This window comes from Bison bison, unplaced genomic scaffold, assembly GCF_000754665.1.
Source record: "Bison bison bison isolate TAMUID 2011002044 unplaced genomic scaffold, Bison_UMD1.0 scf7180017864465, whole genome shotgun sequence".
NCBI lineage: Eukaryota > Metazoa > Chordata > Mammalia > Artiodactyla > Bovidae > Bison > Bison bison.
In genome coordinates this window covers 4,066,630-4,090,562 of record NW_011495026.1, presented here as the reverse complement: position 1 = coordinate 4,090,562, position 23,933 = coordinate 4,066,630, and the positions used below count along the sequence as shown (strand labels likewise).

Here is a 23,933-nt window from a genome sequence, read left to right as displayed (position 1 = left end):
ACTTTCCTTCCAAGGAGTAAGCATCTTTTAATTTCATGGCTGCAATCACCATCTGCAGTGATTTTGAAGCCCAGAAAAATAAAGTCTGACAGTTTCCACTGTTTCCCCATCTATTTCCCATGAAGTGATGGGACCAGATGCCATGATCTTAGTTTTCTGAATGTTGAGCTTAAGCCAACTTTTTCACTCTCCACTTTCACTTTCATCAAGAGGCTTTTGAGTTCCTCTTCACTTTCTGCCATAAGGGTGGTGTCATCTGCATATCTGAGGTTATTGATATTTCTCCCGGCAATCTTGATTCCAGCTTGTGCTTCTTCCAGCCCAGCGTTTCTCATGATGTACTCTGCATATAAGTTAATTTCAATAATGCAGGGGAAAATTTGACTAAAGTCAAGTGGTAGCAGAGGAAATGAAGTACTAATGTACTTTAGATAAAATTTACAAGTTGAAATAAGACGACTTGTTAAAAAATTGAATATTGTAGGTAAGAGATCAAAAGTTCTTCCTTGGACATGTTAAACTTGTAATGACTGTTAGACCTTCAAGTGAAGAAGTAGGAAGATGGAAAGTGCTGGGGAGAGAGAAGTCACGTGTTCAAAGTGGTCGTAACAGGCTTCCCAGGTGTCTCAGTGGTAAAGAATCCTCCTACCAAGCAGGAGACCTGGGTTCGATCCCTGGACTGGGACAATCCCCTGGAGATGGAAATGGCAATCAACTCCAGTGTTCTTGCTTGAGAAGTCCTATGGAAGAAGAGCCTGGCAGACTACAGTACATGGGGTCACAAAGAGATGGACACAATTTAGCGAGTAAACCACCACCATAGGTCTTTATAAAGTGGTGAGAACGTGAAAGAGGTACAGACAAAAGCACAGTGCAGTGGAGGCAAACCTATATTCTGTGAAGGGTAGTTTAGAATCTCCTTTCAAAACCTTGTGAAAAGTTAAAATGCAAAACTAAATAGTCCAAGAATTCTTACTCAGGAGCCATGCCATAAATTCAGAACTAGGTGTGTCATATAAGTGGTTAAAAAGTACAAGAGGTTATTGAGTTCTAAGAATCAGCGTAAGTTTAATAGGAAGACTGTGACTTTGGAGTCATAAATATACTTTGGAATCATAACTTACCATTTGCTAATTGTATGGCCTTGGTCTCTCCAAGTATCAGTTAACTCATTTATGAAGTGGGAATACTAAATAATTTCTTCCATGAAGGATTGTTGAGAATTATGTTTATAAGTTATCCTATCAGATATTATATACCCAAGAAATATAATACTTTATTTTGTTTTTCTTGAACAATTCATCCTAAGTAAGAAATTGCCTATAATTTAAATTATAATAAACAGTTCTCTCTCACTTTCATCTCTCTCTCTTTCTCTCTCTCAAAGCCATCTATGCCTGCTTTCATCAAAAATGGTTAAACCATTTGAGACTCAGTCCATTGTTACAAAGAACCATTGTCCTAGAACCTACATTAGTAACTTCTATGTAAAAGAACCAACTGAAGTGGAACTAAGATTTCAAACTTCCATACCAGGCTAAAATAAGTAATCAGGAGAACTATGATCATAAATAGAAAATTGGAACAAGGATAGAAATCCAATGTAACGATAAATAGGCCTTTTTATGATGATGAATATAATTTATTTTGGCAAAAGATAGCATAGTTTCTATAAAGAGAAAGCTGCTTTGTGGACTTAACTCTAAGAGGATATGGTAGGACAGTGGAGATAAGGTCTTCTGGGAGCCAGAGTTCTGTTTTTCAAAGCTTTGCATTCCTATGGCACTTGGTTCTTTGCACATAATTATTCTACATAGGCACATAATAATTCTACATAATTATTCTACATATAATAACCATTGACAAAGTGAATTTTTATACATTCTGGCAATGTTTCCTATAGGAGTATGTCTTTATGTGAATTAAATTTTGAAAAATAGATTATAACTTGGTCACTTTAGTAATAAAGTCATATTTTTTATCATTATATAAGAATGGTTCTGGATTCTAAAAATATGGCGTAAAATAATTCTTACAAGTAAATACTTGTATGTACAATCAATTTCTAAAACAAAGTTTCAGTTGAATTGGTATGTTTAAATTCATTAAAACATGTATTTTTATAAAAATTATTTTTCTAATAGTCGAGATTTCAGTAATCCAGGAGACTAGTATTAGGTTGAATTCTTTTACATTGCTATTTATTTTCCTTTTGTTATTGTTGCCTTGTTCCTTTTTTAATATTTACAGTGTTGTGTTAGTTTTAGGTGTACCAAAGTGATTCAGTTATACATCTAGTCATTCTTTTTTTGATTCTTCTCTTATATAGGTTATCACAGAATATTGAGTAGTGTTCCCCGTGCTATACAGTATGTCTTTGTTGGTTATCTATCTTATATATTGTACTATGGGCATGTTTATTCCAAACTCCTGATTTATCCCTTCCCTTCACATTTCCCCTTTGGCAGCCATACGTTTATTTTCAATATCTGTAAGTCTGTTTCTGCTTTGTAAATAAGTTCGTTTGTATCCTTTTAAAACTAGATTCCTCATATGAGTGATAGCCTATGATATTTGTCTTTCTTTGTCTGACTTAGTACGGTAATCTTGAGATCCACCCATGTTGCTGCAAATGGCATTATTTCATTCTTTTTTATGGTTGAGTAATAGTCCATTGTATATATGTACCACATCTTTATCATTCTTCTGTCAGTGGGCATTTAGGTTGCTTCCATGTCTTGGAGAAGGAAATGGCAACCCACTCTAGTACTCTTACCTGGAAAATCCCATGGACGGAGAAGCCTGGTAGGCTACTGTCCATGGGGTCTCAAAGAGTCGGACACGACTGAGCGACTTAACTCACTCGTGTCTTGGCTATTGTAAATAGTGCTGCAGCAAACACTGGGATGAGTGTATCCTTTTGGATTTTGGTTTTCACCAGATATATACTCAGGAGTGGGATTGATGGATCATATGGTAGTTATTTATTTATTTTTTTATGGAACTTCCATACTGTTCTCCTTAGTGATTATACCAATTTACATTCCAACCAACAGTGTAGGAGGGTTTCCTATTCTCCTTACCCTCTCCAGCATTTACTGTTTGTGGACTTTTTTTTTTTTTTGTGGACTTTTTGTTAATGGCCATTCTGACTGTATGAGGTGTTACTTCATTGTGGTTTTGATTTGCATCTGATAATTAGTGATGTTGAGTATCTTTTCGTGTGCTTTTTGGTCATCTGCCTGTCTTCTTTGGAGAAATGTCTTTTTAGATCTTCTGCCCATTTTTTTGAGTGTGTGTTTTGTTTTTTTTTTTTACGTAGAGCTGCATGGGCTGTATGTCAGTCGCTTTGTTTACACGTATTTTCTCCCAGCCTGTGGGTTGTCTTTTTGTTTTGTTTATGGTTTCCTTTGCTGTGCAAAAGGTTTTGAGTTTAGTTAGGCCTCATTTGTTTATTTTCATTACTCTGGGAGATAGATCAAAAATGATATTGCTGGACTTCCTGGCAGTCCATTGGTTAAGACTCTGTGTTTCCAATGCTTGGGGCACAGGTTCAATCCCTGGTCATGGAACTAAGATTCCACATGCTGTGTGGTACAGCCAAAAAAAAAGATATTGCTGTGATTTATGTCAAAGAGTGTTCTGCCTGTGTTTTCCTCTAAGAGGTTTTTGTGTTTTTTAATCTTATGGCCACACCACGCAGCATGTAGGACCTTATTTTCCTGACCAGGGATCAAACTTGTACCCCCTGCCTTGGAAGTGCAGATTTTCAACAACTAGACTTCCAGGAAAGCCCACTAAGACTTCTTAGTTTCTGGTCTTACATTTAGGTCTTTAATGCATTTTGAGTTTATTTTTGTGTATGGTGTTAGCGAGTTTTTGAATTTCATTCTTTTACATGTATCTGTCCAGTTTTACCAACACCACTTATTAAAGAGACTGTCTTTTCTCCATGGTATATTCTTGCCTCTCTTGTCATAAATTAAATGACCATAGGTGCATGAGTTTATTTCTGGGCTTTCTATCCTATTCCATTGATCTAGATTTCTGTTTTTGTGCCATTACCATATTGTCTTGATTACTGTAGCTTTGTAGTACAGTCTGAAATCAGAGAGTCTGACTCCTCCAGACTCCATTTTTCTTTCTTGAGATTGCCTTAGCTTTTCGGGTCTTTTGTGTTTCCATACAAATTTAAGAGTTTTTTGCTCTGGTTCTATGAAAATTATTATTAGGTTTCAATTAAACCTAAACAAAATTACTATTAGGTTTCAATTCTTTTATATATATATATTTTTTTTTAATGTGAGCTTTAAGCTCTATTGTAATTTTTTTTTCCTAAGAAGGGACAACTGTAAATTTGTTTTTCCTTTTATTGATGTGGTAATTTAACTAAAAATTGACAATATAGAAATATTATTTTCCCATACATATTTTAACACTTTTAAGTTCTGTCAAATAAATAATATGTTCTCCTCTGGATTTCGAAATAGCTCAGTAGTTGAAATTCAATGAAGGTTGTATGTTGTAGAGCAGATACAACTTTTTAAATTTTAGGTGATTAATATGTAGAACAATGTTAGCAGCAATTTAATTTTAATCAATTTATACCATTGTTTTATTAATACTTAGCTATCTGGTCCTTTAAAAGAAAAACATGCATTTTGGCTGCCTATTGTAAATTTGTGTGTATAAAAATGTAAAAACATAAATAATTTTCTCTTTTGTTTTGCGAGGCTAGAAGGTCCAGCTTAAAAAACGTGTCCGACCTTTTTGTGATGGGAGGAGCTCTCGTTTTAGAATCTGCAGCTCTCTTGCACTGGCTAGAGAGGGAGGGTTATGGACCTCTAGGAATGACCGGAATATCCATGGGAGGACACGTAAGCATTTTCATTTCAACTTATATTTAATTGTGGTTATGTTTATAAGATCTATGGAATCAAGCATGGTAATGGATTTATGGCTTGTCCTCTGTGGGCATCTAACAGTAGACCCATGCCAGAGAAAACTGCAGCTTCAAACTATTGCCCTGTCTCCTTACCTGTGGGCTGTGAGCACTGAAGAGGGTTGTGAAGTGGGTGGAAGGTCTAGAGAATCTAATTATTTACAAATTCACTTTAGGGACTTCCCTGGAGGTCCTGTGGTTAAGACTCCATGCTTCCAGTGCAGGGGTGTGGGTTTGATCCCTGGTCAGGGAACTAATGCTGCATGGTATGGCCAAAAGAAAAGAAATCACTTTAGGTATAGAATTAATTTTACTTTTGGTGAAAGCAGAAACCGATTTTTTTTAATATTTCTTCTTATTTTTTTTACTTAGCTTCTCCAGGTCTTAATTGCAGCACACAGCATCTTGTAGTTGCAGCATATGGAATCTAGTTCCCTGAACAGGGATCCAACCCGGGCTCCTGCATTGAGAGTGCAGAGTCCCAGTCACTGGACCACCAGGGAAATCCTGCAGGAACAGATTCTAAACTTTTATTCCAATTATTAAATAATGATTTTTTTGTGATTTATGGAGATACTGATTTTACTACTTACTTCACAGCTATATTTCAGGTATTAGATTTAATATTTTATTAAAAGTTGATAATAAAAATTAGCTTTTCAAATCTCAACTATAAATGCCTTATTTTGCTATTAAATTCCTGAAGATAGCTGATTTGCAAAACACTTTTCAATTATCTCTTCCCTCCATCCCCTACCATCAACCTATTTTATCTTTGCTTTCTAGAGTGTACAGTCTCCTCATTGGTTTCTCCATTTAGTCTTTTCTCTCCTCAATCTTTTTCTTAAGAGCTTTTTCCCACACTATAACTAGTGTGGTCTTCCTAAATCTGTTCTCTGCTCTCTCCTGCTTAAAACCTGCCAAAGGTTTTACTATGGAACTGGCACTAGCTGTGCATCCCTCTAGTGCCCCCTCACTCCTTATCACCTAGCCAGGTAGCAGCTTGCCCTTCCGCTTCCAGGTTAGAGCTGGAAGAAGCTTTTCCTGATTCCCAGACCACACTTCATTTTTCAGTAACATGTACTTATTTCTTTGCACTGTGGCTGTTTGTCTAGCAGTCCATTTTCTCTGTAAAGCAGTTGATTCAGTGAGGGCCAGGAACATGACCCTCTGGCTCATTTCTTGGACATAACAAGCATTCAGTACATTTATATCTATATCTATAGATACATATTTTTTATAATTCATTTGAGTTATAAGATTAAGTTTAAAAACTTACTCAAATTCAAAGCAATTACCAAAGGCTGAAACTGATAAAATTAGCTTCAAAAACTCAAATTTGAAACAACTAAAGACACTGAAACTGAAAGGTGGCAAAAGATTTATTTTCCTATCTAATACTGTTTCCATTTTTATGACCTAAGTCAGAGTGTTGTAACTTATAAGCTGGACTGCTACCTATTAACTGGTTTCCCTACCTCAAATCTCACCCTCTCTAATCAATCTTATAAAATACTTTTTAGCTTCATTGAATCAATTCTTTGACAATAACGCTACTTTGTTCCGGTTTCTTTATTAATTCCCTATTATCTATGGAACAAAGGAACCTCTGATCTGATCCTGATCAAGCTTTCTGGCCCTACCTGTCTCCCTACTCCTCTGGATACATGTGCCCTATTGACCAGCCTAACTGAAGTATATTGGCTGTTTCCCCACCAGACCCTGTATTTCTCACCATCTGCCTTTGATCATACCGTCTTCTTTATATAGAAGACAAGACCCCGTCTATCTTTTCCCCTAAAAGATCGCTATTTCATGAAGCCTTCTGTAATTCCTCTAGCCAAAAGTAACATTTCACTTCTCTAAACATACTGCATCATTTTATATCAGCTATATAATCTGCTTTGTAGTTCACCAAATTCTTGACACCTTTCAGTCAACCTCAAAAGTCTGAGATTTTTAGTTACAATCTTGCTCAGCCTGAGCAGGTCACTTAAGTAATGAGTGTGCTTAGCCTACTGCCCAGGATCTACATCCCAGCATGTTTGCTCTATATTTACCCAGTAGAAGGTAGGTTTCTGTGAAGGGTCTTAAAATTTAAAGATACTTAAAATTTCCTAATATACTTTATTGGTTTTTTAGGAGGCAATTATATGTCATTGTTGAGTTTATGATCTGGGGAATTTAGAGAGGTTGCTAGACATTCTCATGAGTGTTTAAGAGACTTTGTGTTCATGTTTTATTTCACCAACTACTATACAAAATTTTTTTTTAACTGGAAGATAATTACTTTACAATATTGTGATTGCTTCCACCATACATCTAACATGAATAAGCCATAGGTATATATTTGTCCCCTCTCTCTTAAACCTCCCTCCTACCTCCCTCCCCATCCCAGTCCCAAAGTGCTTCTTAATATTAAATATTTTTCATTTAATGACTGTGAACTTTAAACTGAATCTCTCTGTGTTATCTTACAGATGGCTTCCTTAGCAGTATCCAACTGGCCTAAGCCCATGCCATTGATTCCATGTCTGTCGTGGTCCACAGCATCTGGGGTCTTCACTACGGTAATTTAATTGCAGTTAATATTTAGATAGCTATATATAATTAAACATAATAGTTTTCAGGGTTCCCAAAATCACCCCCAGGTTTGGTGATTCACTGGAAGGAATCACAGGACTCCATATATAGTCATATTCACAACTAAAACATATTGCAGCAAAAGGATTCACTATAAAATCAGCCAAGGAAAAAGGCACACAGGGTACAGTCCAGAAGAAACCAAGCATAAGCTTCCAAAGGAGTCTTTCAGAATGTGTTTAATTTCTTCAGCAGTGAGTTATGACAATAGGTGCAAATTGTTGTCCCTCAATGAAACTCACCTGAGCCTTGAAGTCCGGGGTTTATATCAGAGGTCAGAGTTCTTAGGTATTCTCAGCCTCACATACTAAAATTCCAGAAGGAAATCCAATGTTTAGTAGAAACAGCATTGTTTGTATCAGCAGTTTAGGCTTAGAGACCCACATCATTTTGGAAGTTTTATATCAGGATAAAGAATTATTGTTTACTAGTTAAATAGGTCCAACCTTATAAGTAGGCTTGTCCAGAGATAGGAAATCTCAAGCCTGCTTTGTTAATTTTTTTTCTGCACAGTAAGAATAATCAAACTATTGGACAACATGCTTTACAGATGTGATCTGATCTTAATTTAGTTTGTTATTTCAGGGCGTGCTAAGTAAATCAATTAATTGGAGGGAACTAGAAAAGCAGTATTATACACAGACAGTTTATGAAGAAGAAATTATTCACATGCTTGAATACTGTGGAGTAAGTATTTTTAACTTTTGCATAACATGGGGGGGGTGGATTTTGACCATGGTTAATGATTCAGATTTTTTAAAAGAATTGCAGATTTTTAAAAAATATATATATATTTGTTCTTTCTTTTTTTTTTTTTGACCATACTGCATGACTTGTGAGACTTTGGTTCCCTGATCAGGGATTGAACCCAGGCCCTCGGCAGTGAGAGCACAGAGTCCTAACCACAATCATGCAAAGCTAATGTATAGCTTACTACGTTTATTAAATAGCTAATGCATTTGTAATAGGTCGAGAATAGAACTTGACCACCCAGCTCAGCACTTTAGCACCCAAACCAAAAACGTCTTTCATGTGTCCTAATCAAAAGGCCCTCCTCCCTCTACTGTTTAGTTATCATCATCCTGATTTTTATAGTAATTACTTCCTTCTGTCTTTAAGATAATTTTATTGTCCAGATATGCATTCCTAGATACACATCTTTTATTTGATGTGTCTTTTAAGTATCTTTAATCTATAAATTCTTCTTCATTCCTTTCTTTTCATTATAATTTATCTGTTGAAGAACATAGGCTATTTACTTGTAGAGTTTCTCACAGTGGAGATTTTTGTTTGTATTCTCATGTATATTCCTCCATGTTCTTTGTCAAGAGTATAGGGAGCAGGTAATGTCTGGCTGCTCTTTCCTGTGGTGTAAGCAGCCATTGATGCTTAATGCCTATGTCTATTACATTGAGAGTTGCAAAATGCTGATACTCTAATTCTGTCCTTTTTTTTTTTTTCATTTATTAATTTAAATACTTTTATTTTAAATAGTCACTTCCTTTGCTAATTATTTGGTTGTCTCATAGTTCAATTCATATTGTTGTTATTTAGTCACCAAGTCTCATCTGACTCTTTTGCAACCCCTGCCAGGCTCCTCTGTCCATGAGCTTTCCCAAGCAAGAATACTGGAGTGGGTTGCCATTTCCTTCTCTAAGGGATTTTCCTGACCCTGGGATGGAACCCAAGTCTCCTGCATTGGCACACAGATTCTTTGCCCCTGAGCCTCAGTTCATATAGGAAAGGGTTAATTCTTTCCCTTAATTTACCAATTTACCAATTCAGGGAAATGAATTGCTTCCTGATTACTCTCCTAAAGTAACCATTCTTTTCATAAATTTTAAAGTTTTGCACATTCAGTTTGAAAGTTACTGATAATCTGGGTGAGTTGGGAGTCGGGGAGGCTGGTGGCACCCACTGCACAGGTTTTGCCCCAGTGTTAGCTGAGGCAGCCATGGTACTTTGCAAGGAGTGGCGGGAACCACCCCTGATTCTCACACACCCCCACCATGTGAGCCCCAGGCGGAGGGAGGGTCAGCTGAGTGTGGCCCCAGGGGCCGGATGCAGGTGGGATGGCGGTGGGGGCTGAGGAGGGGGTTGGTGAGGAAGGGTGAGTGAGTGAAGGGGAAACACCAGTATGAAGGAAAAGTGCAGATGGCTTCAGGTGCCATGCTGGTCTGGTCTGGAGATCAAACCCAGTTTCAGTCCCTTTTGGATGGAAGAATATTCCTTAAAGAAATAATATTTATTCCTCCAAGCATGAGCTTGGAATCTGAAATTGAGGTACATGAGAACATAACAGAATTTAAGCCTTATCTCAGAAGTGTATGGTAGAGCTAAAGGAGACAACCAGCCAAGGGTCACCTGAAAATGTGACTGGCTAATAATCCCAGGACAAAATCAGAGACTACTCAAGTTTCCCTCCTGGCCCAGACAGTAAAGAACATGCCTGAAATGTGGGAGACCCAGGTTCGATCCCTGGGTGGGAACAGTCCCTTGGAGAAGGAAGTGGCAACCCACTCCAATATTCTTGCCCAGAGAATTCCATGGACAGAGGACCCTGGTGGGCTACTGTGCATGGGGTTGCAAAGAATCAGACACAATTGAGCAACTAACATTTTCACTTTCACTCAAGCATAAGGCCTCTACAAAGATGTTTGATGTACAGGCCTGGGCTGAGTATGTTGTGGTATAGGCTTGCAAAAGATCCACATGGCTTCCTTACAACAGTTATTTTAGTCCTTACTCCATTGTTTCTGGCAAGTGCTGCACTGGTTTAGAAATTGGCAAGGCTGATTGAGGCCAAGGAAAAATGTCAAGAAAACATTTCGAAAGTTAAAGGACTGAAAAAGGATTGATGGATAGAAAGGGAGTTTGGGGAAGAATGGATACATATACATATATAGTTGAGTCCCTTCACTGTTCACCTTGAAGCTATTACAACATTGTTAATAGGCTATACGGCAACCCACTCCAGTGTTCTTGGCTGGAGAATCCCAGGGACGGGGAAGCCTGGTGGGCTGCTGCCTATGGGGTCGCACAGAGTCGGACACGACTGAAGTGACTTAGCAGCAGCAGTGCAAAATAAAAAATTTAGAAAAACGAAAAAGGAGTGAAGGGATGAACAGGCTCTGTAATCAAAGGAAAATTGTTTGGAAAATTATGCAGCTTTAGGAAGACCCATTAAAGTTTATTTTCAGATCTTATGACAGTATTATTTAGTAAACAAAGTCTGAGAACATGGAAGAATCATGTTCTCACCTGTACTGTATCAACTTTTAGGCTTCATGTAGAAGTTTGTTGACAGTTAATGTAAATTTATATTTATTATGCTATGGATTCTTTTTAACTGACTTAGTCATTTGCCATTTTGCAGCTCCTGTATTAAAATGAATACATCTTGTGGAGAAAAATGGCTTTAGATTATGAACTCTGTTCCAATAATGGCTTAAAATGGTGTCCTGTTCTAGACAAAGGAGATTAAGAATGTCAAAATCAGAATTGTCCTGAGGTGAAATGCATGCTAAGGCTTAAAAGAGATATAGTGTATTAATTACATCTTTTATCATTATTACTTATTTCTTGGAAGGGAATCTTTTCTGGCTCCCTCAAAGCAAAATAATATTTATTCAATGAGTACTTACTTTCTGTATTTTTCTCATTTTAGCTTTTGAGATACTTGTAATTACCAGACATTCTGCATTCTTAAAATATTTCAGGATGGGGAACACATCTACACCCACGGCTGATTCATGTCAATGTATGGCAAAAACCACTACAATATTGTAAAGGCAGTTAGCTCTTTGTCATATAAGTTGCAAATATATTTTTCCCAGGCTGTTGTTCTTTTCTTTGACTGCTTTTAGTATCTGACAAACTTTATTTTTACTTAAATTGTAAGTTCTTAAACTTAGTGTGTATTATACTTTGGGAATTTTAATAATTAATATTTTTTCTTGATAATTTTTAATTTGTCTTAGTTCAGCCTAAGAAAAGAATTTGGGGTGACTAAAGTATTACTGCTAGGATGCACTCCTAAGAATTTTAGAAGTTCTAAGGTTAAAACAAATCATGGATTTCAAAACTGTGACAATAAAAACATGACACAAGCAAGATTTCCCTGGCTGTCCGGTGGTTAGGACTCTGCACTTGCACTGCTGGGGGCCCAGACTCAATCCTAGTCTGGGAACCTAAGGTCCTGCGAGCCTAGTGGTGCAGCCAAAACAAACAAAACAAAATGTGTCACAGCCTAAATGATAATCTTTATCATTTAGTAGGAAACATTTAGCAATAAAATACAATTTGTCTTAGTCCTCAGTTAAATTTGGATGCCTTTTTTTCTGTTTTTTTTTTTATTATGGTAAAATATATATCACATAAAATTTACCGTTTAAACCATTTTTAAATGTACAGTTCATTAGTATTAACCATTTTAACCATTTTTAAGTGTACAGTTCAGTAGTAGTAAGTACATTTACAATGTTGTATAACCATCACCTCCATCCATCACCACCATTCATCTCCAGAACTTTTTCCTCTTCCAGGAGTTGGTGATGGACAGGGAGGCCTGGCGTGCTGCAATTCATGGGGTCGCAAAGAGTCGGACATGACTGAGCGACTGATCTGATCTGATCTGAAACTGAAACTCTGTACCCATTACACTAAACTCTGTTCATCCCTCTTCCTAGCCCCAGGCAGCCACCATTCTACTTTCTGTCTCTATGAATTTGACTGCTCTAGATTCCTCATAAAACTGGAATCATACAATATGGTCCTTTTGTGTGTGGCTTATTCATTTAGCAGAATGTCTTCAGAGTTCATCTATGGCGTAGCCTGTGTCCGAATTTCATTCCCTTTTAAGATTGAGTAATAATCTATTATATGTATATATTATATTTCGTTTGTCCATTTATTCCTTGATGGATATATGTGTTTTCTCTTTGTTTTGACAGGGTTGTTACATAAAACCCTATTTTATATTAAATGACATTTTCTTCTCTTTCATATGTTCAGACAGATTCTTTCAAAATGGGACAAGAGTTCGTGAAACGCTTCCCTAGCAGTTCAGACAAGCTAACTAACCTTAATCTGGTTTCTAGAACTTTAAATTTAGATATGACGGACCAAGTTGTGTCCCAAAAACCTGTTGAGTGCCATAAATCTAGTAAAACATCTATCAGTGCCACATCAGAAGGACTCTTGTTACAAGATACCTCTAAGATGGACTGCTTCAATCAAACACTTTCAACCAACAAAAGTAGTTATACAAGTTGCAGTCCTCAGTCATGCCACCTACTCAGTAAAGAACAAAGAAGAAACAATCTTCAGAAAGAATCTTTAATATTTATGAAAGGAGTTATGGATGAATGTACTCACGTAGCAAATTTCTCAGGTATTAATTTTCATATGAAATTGAGAATATATGCTGATGATAGGTAAAATGTGTGAAATATTTTTAAAGTATGCTATAAGATAATTTCATTTATCGTTGGCTCCACAATGTGTTTTCTAAGATAAGTGAGTTATTTAAATGTATATTTAAATTTTATCCATGAAAATCCAAGACCATTTTATTTGTTAAAAACATTTGGGGTTTGTATCTTCTTTAGAATACTCATCTTACTGTATTAGAGATGAATATTATAATGTTATGGTTTAGTATGGTTGATTTTTTTAAAACTTATTTTGTTTATTTATTTTTCACTCTGTTGGGTCTTCATTGCTATGTGGGCTTTTCTCTAGCCACAGGTAGTGGGGGCTACTCTCCTGGTTGCATGGGCTTCTCATTGCGGTGGCTTCTCGTGCTCAGCTCTGGGGTGCTCAGGCTTCAGTCGTTGCGGCTCCTGGGCTCTAGCACACAGGCTCAGTAGTTGTGGCACACAGGCTTAGTTTGCTCCACAGCATGTGGGATCTTCTCGGACCAGGGATAGAACCCATGTCTCCTGCATTGGCAGGTGGATTCTTTACCACTGAGCCACCAGGAAAATCCAGTATAGTTGATTTTTAATTTAATGATCAAAAGTTTTAGTTTGGCAAGTATTTTTTGCATACTTACTGCATTGTATGGCGTATTTTACTTTTCAATATGGTTACCAGTATTTATATATAAAATTCTTAGAGCTTCTTCAAAGTATATATGTTGCATCTTAAAAAATCCTGTGCCTAGTTCCAGTTGACCCAAGCCTCATCATAGTGGTTCAAGCCAAAGAAGATGCCTATATTCCACGAACAGGAGTTCGAAGTCTGCAAGAAATTTGGCCTGGTTGTGAAATCCGATATCTAGAAGGGGGTCATATTAGTGCTTATCTTTTTAAACAAGGACTCTTCAGGTAAGATGATTGGTCTAACTGGTGTATGGTCTCTGTTACTTGTTTTGGGGATTGTTTTTTTCTCAATAAATATGAAAAAATTGATATTTGTCTTATAGATTTTAGTCCTCTTATTTCCTTCCTGCTTGTCTCAATTCTCACATTGTGATGCTCTTTCCTATCTTGTCTTATTTTCTTTTCCTTCTAGAGAACTAGGAAATAGCATGTGATAGGCGTGTTTTATTGTGTGGTTTTACCCTCTTCAAATATTAATAACCAGGTATTTTAGAGTGTAGGGAGGAACACTAGGGTTTGTAAAACTTGCTTTGACTCATGATGAATTTTTCACTCCACTCTGATGTTCTGTCAGAATGACCTGAGCATCCCATGGAATAATCTAGCAGTGTGTTCCAGCAGCCAGTAAATATTGAACCTTAAATGAGAAGTGAAATACTGATTTTATTGTTAATAATCTTGTATGACTCCATATTTGTTAGAACTTATAAATAAAAGCTTTCCTGCAGTGCGGGAGACCTGGGTGCGATCCCTAGGTTGGGAAGATCCCCTGGAGAAGGGAAAGGCTACCCGCTTCAGTATTCTGGCCTGGAGAATTCCATGGACTGTATAGTCCATGGGGTCGCAAAGAGTTGGACACGACTGAGCAACTTTCACTCACTCACTTATAAAAACTTTTATGCTATTATTCTAGTTTTTTGATATGCCAGTTTTTTTCTACTTCTGTTCGTTTGATTGTAACAGTTATTATTAGAATATTTATCATTAATCAGTTCACATCAAGAGGTTAGACCAGTGCCCTGTGCAGTGTTCCAAAACTGCCAACTGGACAGTCATATCATAGAAGAATTGTGTGTGTGGTATGTTTGACATGTTTTTAGCTCTTTTTTAATCTAAGAAATAATTATCTGTATGTTGTTGCTTATGTAGTTCAGTGTAGAGATGTCACCTTCTTGAGGTACAGATTAATTCTTCAAGTCTGTAATGTCCTCAAGAATGTAACACTTTCTTTTTATATAGTATGATCTTTAAAAAAAAAAATACTCATTTGTAAAGCAGTGAGTTAGTCAGTGAGCAGACTATTTACCCAACACTCAAGTGACCCTCTGGCACAGCAAAACTAAAACAAAAGCAAACAAAAATTGTGCGTAGGGAGGGTTGCTAGGGTTGCCCAAGAAGAGTCTAAAGTTCTGTTACATGTGAATGCAGAGAACCCACATGCTTGCTTTAGTAAATTGTTATCAAATTTATTTTATTACTCTTTTATGTATAAATGTGGGAGTATGGCTGAGAGGCATTAAGAAGAACAGATGTAATCAAAGTCAGCTATAAAAACTCCTCAGTGCTCACTTGAAGGCTTCATTTGAGAAAGAAATAAATGTTAGCTATCAGTATGTGCCAGGTACTAGAGCGATTTCTTCTGGTGTTACTTTTAATATCCCCTTTTATACAGAAACACAGAGAACAAAAAAGATTAAATAACTTGCTCAGGAGGAATAAATACTAAGCTATTTGACTTATACTCCCCACTAGTCACTTTAAAACCTAACGAAGTTTAGATGACATTGGAATAGCAGAACTTTACAAATTCATCCTTATCACTCATCAGATTTAAAAGTAAAACAAGCCAATCCTTTGTGTGCTCTAAGAATTTGGGTTAAGCTGTTTGGATTGATAGTACAAGTGAGTAAGAGACTATTCAAGTGATTTAAAATGCATATGTATACCTTTACTAACCCTTCTCATACCATGTACAGTAGCCCAGATTGCAACCTTGGGTCTCATTTTATATATTTTTGAGCCACACAAGAATGATACAAAACTTTTTCTTTCCAACAAATTGGAAATCACAGTACATAGCAGGTGCCAGTTTTAAAGTTAATCTTAGTATCTTTTTAAGGATGTAGGGAAATGCTTAGTCAAACAAGTACAATATAGGATTAATATTAATATGATCTCAATTATTATTTATTTATTAAAATTTTTATTTATTTATTTGGCTATGCCAGGTCTTAGTTGTGGCATGTGGAATCTAGTTCCCTGACCAGGGATCAAATCCTGTCCCACTTCATTGGGAGCGTGGACACTTAACCACCGGATCACCAGGGAAGTTCCTCAGTTATTATTTAAACTGGGTAAAAATACAGACATGAGCATTAAAAAAAAAAAAAAAAGCCTGTAGGAAAAGATTAAACATACATACCTTAGAGTGATGGGATTATGACTTTTTTCTCTTTTTCTGAATTTTATACAATGAAAATGTATTTGACAATAGGAAAAAAAGCCAAAATAAGCCTGACAAATAATATCTTATGAACTTGGGCCAGGTCAATTTGACTATTTCTTTCCAATTAAAATATTAAAATACCTAGTGAAGTTAATGTAGGAAACTAAGGCTTTTGAGTTCATTTGCTATATCATAATCTATGAAATAGATTGAATATGACATTTGAAAAGTTATATAGCCAGTTAATTTTCAACAAGTAGAAAGAATAGAAAGAACCAGTTCCTTTTCATTTTATCGTATTTTAAAATAACATAAATTTCAAGGCACAAAAAAAGTGCTTCTCAGGAAAAGATGGCTTTTATCAACCTTGAGTTTATAAACCATCAGTTTCTGAACCATAAGTTGGAAGCACATTTGAAGTTTTCCAATAGTGGTGAATTACATGGATCCAGACACCCTCACATACCTGTCCGTTTGGAGACAAGGCCAGGTTGCAAGCCACAGGGTATTTGGAAATAACTTATAGTAAAAGCATTGTCTGTCCCCCTTTTTTGCCAAATACTTGAAGTTTTTCTTTCATGTTTAATTTTAGGCGAGCCATCTATGATGCATTTGAACGCTTCCTCCATAAATACGCCAACTAATGGGATCACTCTATGCAGCCAGTGGAGCCATCATGTTTCTCACAAAAGGAGCTCCACCCTTTGATGATGTGAAGAACAAGCGCAGATAGCACTATATACTCTACCTGCTGTCAGTTGAGCCTGGAATTTATATTACAAATCAGTCAACTGTTATCTTTAAATACATTTGAATAATTCTAAACCAACATTTGGTGAAATAATGTTAAATATTTTGTTAGTTTGTGGGAGTCCCATAAAAATCAATTATCTAGTCTCTTGTTATTTATGAAAACTTTACATTTTTATTATGAATAATTTATTGATTTAAAATAAAGGCATTCATAGAAACCCTTTTGGTTTTTAAAGAACTGCTAAATCAAACTTGGTTTGTAATATGTCAGCCTGTGTTGTACATATTCCCTTACATGGTATTTCTATTATTGACTTGATTTGAGAAACATGTTTCTTCTATGGATCCATAGTGAATTTATAATCCTATTTTCAATACTAATTTTCTGCCATGGATAATTCTGTGTAAAATCAGTGTTAATGTTAACTTTGAATTCTAAGAAATCCTGATTGCTTTGTATTTAAGTGCTTTTAATAATTGAATGTGAGAATGAAGATAAGATGCATAAGACTTTAAAACTTTGCCAAATATTAGGTTAGAAAAAAAAAATGCCAAACATATTTCCCCTACTTGAAAAGTTTCAATTCATGAAAAATGAAAATGGACACAGACCTATTGCATTACTTGATAACAATTTCTTAACATTTTCTTGTATACATACTTAGAGTTTGCTAAACATCTAACTTTAAGCCAGATACTTAAACAGCTTTGACTTTTTAATTTCAGAAATTAATGGCCACTTATAAAATTGATTTGTCCCATATACACTTCACTTTATAGAAAAGATATAATAACTAGTAACTTTTTAACCTTTTTAAAAAGAAGTATTATATGGTTACACTTGGTGCTTTCTTTTTATGTTAAACTTCTGAAGCCAAGAGCTAAAATGTTTTTTAAAAGTAGAAGATATTTTGGTAGGAATAAATGTATTTGCGTTGCATTTGTTTGAAGTATGTGTTGTCTGTGGGTTACTTTATTATAAGTAGTCGTACTCTAGTAAGGATATTTGAATTATAAGGTGCTTTTGCAGCCTTTTTAAAGGAGATTTTATTTGTCCTTATAATGCCTCCATCACCTTAATTTTTAAAAACTATTTTTAAATGATTAACGTGAAGTCACCAATGGCATACAATGTTGTAAATTCTGTAAAACTGCTTTGACATAATGAACAAACATGGTTTGAGCTGTAAAATTTTACTTGTTTAGATTAGAACCTTTATACTGACAGTATGAAATTACTAAAGTTCTCCAACAAAATACTCTTTAAAGATAAACGTGTTGGTTAACTGAAATACAAGTATTTTCTTATGTATTTAGTGAGGTGATTGAATGCTTTCTGAGCAATGGCTTGAGCAAACCCAGTACTTTATTTTTCACATAAATATTTCCTATAAGCAATAATGTACATAATAATGTATGTAACTTTCTATTTGTAAAAGAATAAAATTCATTTAATTTTAATAAACTCTTAGGCATAACTAATTTCTCCTAAATAAATGTGAAAAAAGGTATTTTTAAAAATTTCTTCTCTTAGTCAGATGTTTTAAGAACATATCCACACAACTACCTAAAGAAATGTTCTCATTTTTAAGATTGGGTACGTAACTTGCTAGAAATTCATTTAGCCCAGAGCTGCAAACTGACAGTCAATTCAGGCCAGCTTGGCCCACAATTGTTTTATTCAGTGTGCATAACTCCAAAACTTCTGAATTCAGAAAGTCTTTATATTGGGTATGCAGTCCCCCGTTTGCCATAGCCCACCAGACTCCAGGCTCTTACATGAGACTACTTCACTACTTTGTGTTTCCCACTTGGCCCTGAAGACATCTGAGCTTGAGACCTCAGTTTAGATCTGTGGTTTAAAAAAATTCCAAGATAAAACTGTAAGTACTGTTGAATCATTTTAGCATATGCATTTTTAGATTGTGTCTTATGAATGTAAATTTTAATGTGGTGCTTTCTTTTGTAAAGATCATTGAATTATTAACTCTGTAACTGAAATTTTAAAATCATTTCCAGATATTTTATATTCACAATAAAAGTCTATTTAAAAAATTACTTGTTATGTTCAAGAGGTTTTATTCTAAATACAGAACACCCATGTCACATTTGATTAACATGGCCTAATTTGGGACTTCCCTGGCCGTCCAGTGGTTTAAGACTCTGCACTTCCACTGCAAGAGTCATAGGTCCCATCCCTGCCTGGGGAACTAAGATCCCACAAGCTGTGGGGCACAGCCAAAAAAAAAAAAAAATCTTTAAAGAACATTCACAATGTAAAATTAAAAGGGACAAGAATTGACACACACCCCCATAATTATTTTAGTTAAAAAACAGTATAAAAATAAACTAGCTTAACTGCTGCTCTAAGGAAATGGCAATCTACTCCAGTATTCTTGCCTGGAGAACCCCCATGTACAGAGGAGCCTGTCAAGCTGCAGTCCATGGGGTCACAAAGAGTTGGACACAACTGAGTGACTAAGCATAGAAGAACTGATCAAAGAGTTAAGTCTGTTTAACGGAATCTGCTCCTAAAAATATTTTAGAAGTGTTATGACTAGATCATGCATTGTCCTGTAGGTTAGGTTAAGGATTTTGGTATTCATGCAAAGCTACAGAAAGCCATGAAGGGTTTTCTTCAGGTGGGGATGAAGTGGGGGAGACATGAAGTTGGTGGAGATTAAATATATGATTTCATGTGTTTTAAGAAATTAACTCTGGCTTCAATGAAAAGAACAAGTTGTAGGGGGCCGGCAGTCCTTGCAGAGATAAGCTAGAAGGCTATTAAAGTGGCCCAGGTGAAGAATGATTATAGCTAAGATTATGATAGCAGTGGGTGGATACAGAGAGAGCTGGATGGATTTCAGATGATGGATTGGTGATGAGTTGGAATGAGGTATAAGCAAGTGGTATAAGGTATAAGCCTTTCAAAGAGAACCCTGGAAGAAGACCAGTGTGAGGGAAAGCATCTAGAACCCAGTCTGGCATATACAGATTTTTGATGTCTAAAAAATAGACAGTAGGATATGTAAATCAGAGACTCAGAGCAGAGAACTGGACAGAAGGGGGAAAAAAAAAAGACTTGGAACCACCAGTGTTTATAGGGTGACTGATATTATAGGTATGGTTAAGATTTTGAGGCATCTAGGGAAGAAAAAGGACAACGGTTCTCTTTTTGATCTTAGGAACCCTTTATACATTTAACACGTGAAGGCCCTAGGGAGCTTTCAGTTATGTGGATTACATTTATCAATATTACCACTTTACAAATTGAAACTAAGAAATATTTTAAAATATTGATTAATTTTAAAATAATAAACCAATACATGTTGTATTAGATTTCTAGGGTCACTGTGAAAAATGTAACACAAAATGGCCTTAACCAAAAGAAGGAGAAGGCAATAGCAACCCATTCCAGTACTCTTGCCTAGAAAATCCCATGGACAGAGGAGCCTGGTAGGCTGCAGTCCATGGGGTCGCTAAGAGTCGGACATGACTGAGCACCTTCACTTTCACTTTTCACTTTCCTGCATTGGAGAAGGACATGGCAATCCACTCCAGTATTCTTGCCTGGAGAATCCCAGGGACAGAGGAGCCTAGTGGGCTGCTGTCTATGGGGTTGCACAGAGTCAGACACGACTGAAGCGACTTAGCAGTAGCAGCAGCAGCCACAAACAACAGAAATTTTCTCGCAGTTCTGGAGGTTAGAAGGCCAAACTCAAGGTGTCCATAGGTCCTTGCTCCCTCTGAAGTTTACAGTGAAAGATCTGCTACATGCCCTGCTCCTAGCTCCTGATGGTTGAAGACAATTTGTAGCATTCCTTGGCCTGTAGATGCATGATTCCAATCTTTGCCTCCTTCCTCACATGGCATTCTCATTTCTGTATCCAAATTACTCTCTTCTTATAAGGACATCAGTCATTGGATTAGGACCCACTCTAATCCAGTACGATCTAATTTTAACTAGATTACATCTGCAAAAATCCATTTCCTAAGATCATATTCAAGGTACTGGAGGTTAAGACTTGAACTTATCTTGGGACTTCCTCAGTGACCTAATGGTTAAGAATCTGCCTTGTAATGCAAGAGGACACAGGATTGATCCCTGGTTGGGAAAGTAATACCCCACATGTCACACAGCAGCTGAGCCTGTGTGTCACAAGTAGACAGTCCAGGAAAGTGAAGGTCGCTCAGTTGCGTCTCTTTGGACGCCATGGACTATGCATATATATATAGTCCACGAAATTCTCTAGGCCAGAATACTAGAATGGGTACCCTTTCCCTTCTCCAGGGAATCTTTCCAACCCAGGGACTGAACCCAGGTGTCCCACATTGCAGGCACATTCTTTACCAGCTGAGCCACAAAGGAAGCTATGAGAGAGTCCGTGCACCCCAACAAAAGATCTCACATGACATAATGAAGAGCCCACAAGCTGCAACTAAGGCCAGATGCAGTCAAACATTAATAAATACTTTTAAAGACTGGAACACTCACAAATGTTAACAGTTTTAATAAAAAGTAACTTGTTTTCCAATACCCCCAAAAAATATTTTTAGTAGTGTAGCATTATTTTAGTCTTGTGAAACTTAAACATCTAACTTTAGAGAAGACAGCTGGACTGCCATATCCGCTTCTGCATTTGATCTGTTCTGAAAGGTTAAAAGGATGTGAATAAAATCTGGCTGGAAGAAGGAAAAGTGTTTTCCTTTTTAGATAATTGAGGATATTCCTCCTTGATACTACACCCAAATACCATAAGTGATAGTTTCTTAATGCAATGTGGTATCTCAAACCATATTAACTTTTCATTCTCTGATTCATTAAAAACCATTGTTTTCTATCCTGGAACAGAAAAAGGACATTAGTGGGAAACTTTCTTAGTTTTGACAAATGAACCGTAGTTACGTTAAGATTTTAGGTGTAGATCAATGAAAGTCATTTGGGAAATCTTGCTACTTCCTTTCAGTTCAGTTCAGTTCAGTCCCTTAGTTGTGTCAGGCTCTTTGCGACCCCGTGGACCGCAGCACACCAGGCCTCCCTGTCCCATCACCAACTCCCAAAGTTTACCCAAACTCATGTCCATTGAGTCAGTGATGCCATCCAACCATGTCATCTCCTTCTCCTCCTGCCCTCAATCTTTCCCAGCATCAGGGCCTTTTCAAATGAGTCAGCTCTTCACAGCAGGTGGCCAAAGTATTGGAGTTTCAGCTTCAACATCAGTCCTTCCAATGAACACTCAGGACTGATCTCCTTTAAGATGGACTGGTTGGATCTCCTTGCAATCCAAGGGACTCTGAAGAGTCTTCTCTAACACCACAGTTCAAAAGCATCAATTCTTCGGTGTTCAGCTTTCTCACATCTATACATGACTACTGGAAAAACCATAGCCTTGCCTAGACGGACCTTTGTTGGCAAAGTAATGTCTCTGCTTTTGAATATGCTATCTAGGTTGGTCATAACTTTCCGTCCAAGCAGTAAACATCTTAATTTCATGGCTACAGTCACCATCTGCAGAGATTTTGGAGCCCCAAAAAGTAAAGTCAGCCACTGTTTCCACTGTTTCCCCATCTATTTGCCATGAAGTGATGGGACCGGATGCCATGATCTCATGAGTTTTGTGAATGTTGAGCTTTAAGCCAACTTTTTCACTCTCCACTTCCACTTTAATCAAGAGGGTTTTTAGTTCCTCTTCACTTTCTGTCATTCTCCCGGCAATCTTGATTCCAGCTTGTGCTTCCTCCAGCCCAGCATTTCTCATGATGTACTCTGCATAGAAGTTAAATAAGGAGAGTGACAATACACAGCCTTGACGAACTCCTTTTCCTATTTGGAACCAGTCTTTTGTTCCATGTCCAGTTCTAACTGTTGCTTCCTGACCTGCATACAGGTTTCGCAAGAGGCAGGTCAGGTGGTCTGGTATTCCCATCTCTTGAAGAATTTTCCACAGTTTATTGTGATCCACACAGTCAAAGGCTTTGGTATAGCACTTCTATAAATTTCAAGTTGTTTTACACTAAAAAAGTTTCTTTAAAATGGATGCTCATATTAACACATTTATTAATGTTTTGCAATTTTAAAGATATTTTCACTTATCTTGCTATATCGTAACAAATGAGTTCACAATAATGGCTAGAATTACTATGTCCACTTTAGTGTGTTAGTCTCTCAGTCATGTCTGACTCTTTGTGATCTCATGGACTGTAGTCCACCAGGCTCCTCTGTCTATGGGGATTCTCCAGGCAAGAATACAGGAGTGGGTTGCCATTTCCTTCTCCAGGGAATCTTCCTGATTGAGGAGACTCCATGGGCTCCCAAATAGCTTTACACAACTGAGCAACTGAACAACAACAATAAAGTTTCTAATCTTTTCTTTCTATAACCCCCAGAGCTTACATTTATCTTACCCTTATCTCATTATATTTAAGTACTCAACTGTTTGTGCCCCACCCTCTCCAAACCCAGTCTGTAAAACAAGCAGGTCTGATTCATTTTTTATGCTGGAATAGTTCAAGGACTACCAGCTGGTCCATTCCGAGTGTAGTGCTCTTTTCCGTGTACCAGATTATAATTTTAAACCACAGTTGACCCTTGAAACTCAGGGGTTAAGTTAGGAGCTTTGACCCTCTGCAAAGCAAGAAATCCTTCTATAATTTATAGCCAGCCCCACATTAGGTGTACTTGGTTCCAAAGTATTCCCTGCTCAGCACTCCTATATTCTACCAACACTGCTTTGGTCCTGCAGTGCTGTGGTGTTTATTACTTTTTTAAAAGTCCAGGTATTTTGGACGGACCCAAGCAGTTCAACCGCCTGTTGTTCAAGGATCAACTGTACATTAGATTCAGCAGCTGAGGAGAGAGGGAAGCGATAGCCTTGGTGGAAGATCCTATTCTTTGGTGAGAACTGCCATCTTTTAGGGAGAAGGCAATGGAACCCTACTCCAGTACTCTTGCCTGGAAAATCCCATGGAAGGAGGAGCCTGGAAGGCTGCAGTCCATGGGGTCGCTGAGGGTTGGACACAACTGAGTGACTTCTCTTTCACTTTT

General features: G+C 36.9%; 1 protein-coding gene and 1 pseudogene across 4 annotated transcripts in view; both read left to right on the top strand.

The window, feature by feature from the left end:
• The window catches only part of LOC105003217 (chromosome unknown open reading frame, human C4orf29), a 39,781-nt gene extending 20,841 nt beyond the window's left edge, over positions 1-18,940 (top strand). For 2 of the 4 annotated variants that reach the window (XM_010860246.1, XM_010860247.1), the window contains exons 8-13: positions 4,739-4,877; positions 7,423-7,512; positions 8,171-8,272; positions 12,599-12,977; positions 13,752-13,914; positions 16,728-18,940. In XM_010860246.1, the coding sequence (XP_010858548.1) occupies positions 4,739-4,877; positions 7,423-7,512; positions 8,171-8,272; positions 12,599-12,977; positions 13,752-13,914; positions 16,728-16,779 (925 nt within the window). In that variant the 3' untranslated portion in view covers positions 16,780-18,940. Of the gene's footprint in view, positions 1-4,738; positions 4,878-7,422; positions 7,513-8,170; positions 8,273-12,598; positions 12,978-13,751; positions 13,919-16,727 lie in introns of those variants that run through there. The other 2 variants (XM_010860248.1, XM_010860249.1) reach the window with 2 other exon arrangements.
• On the top strand, positions 10,145-10,516 carry LOC105003216 (annotated as a pseudogene).
• Positions 18,941-23,933: the final 4,993 nt, after the last annotated feature.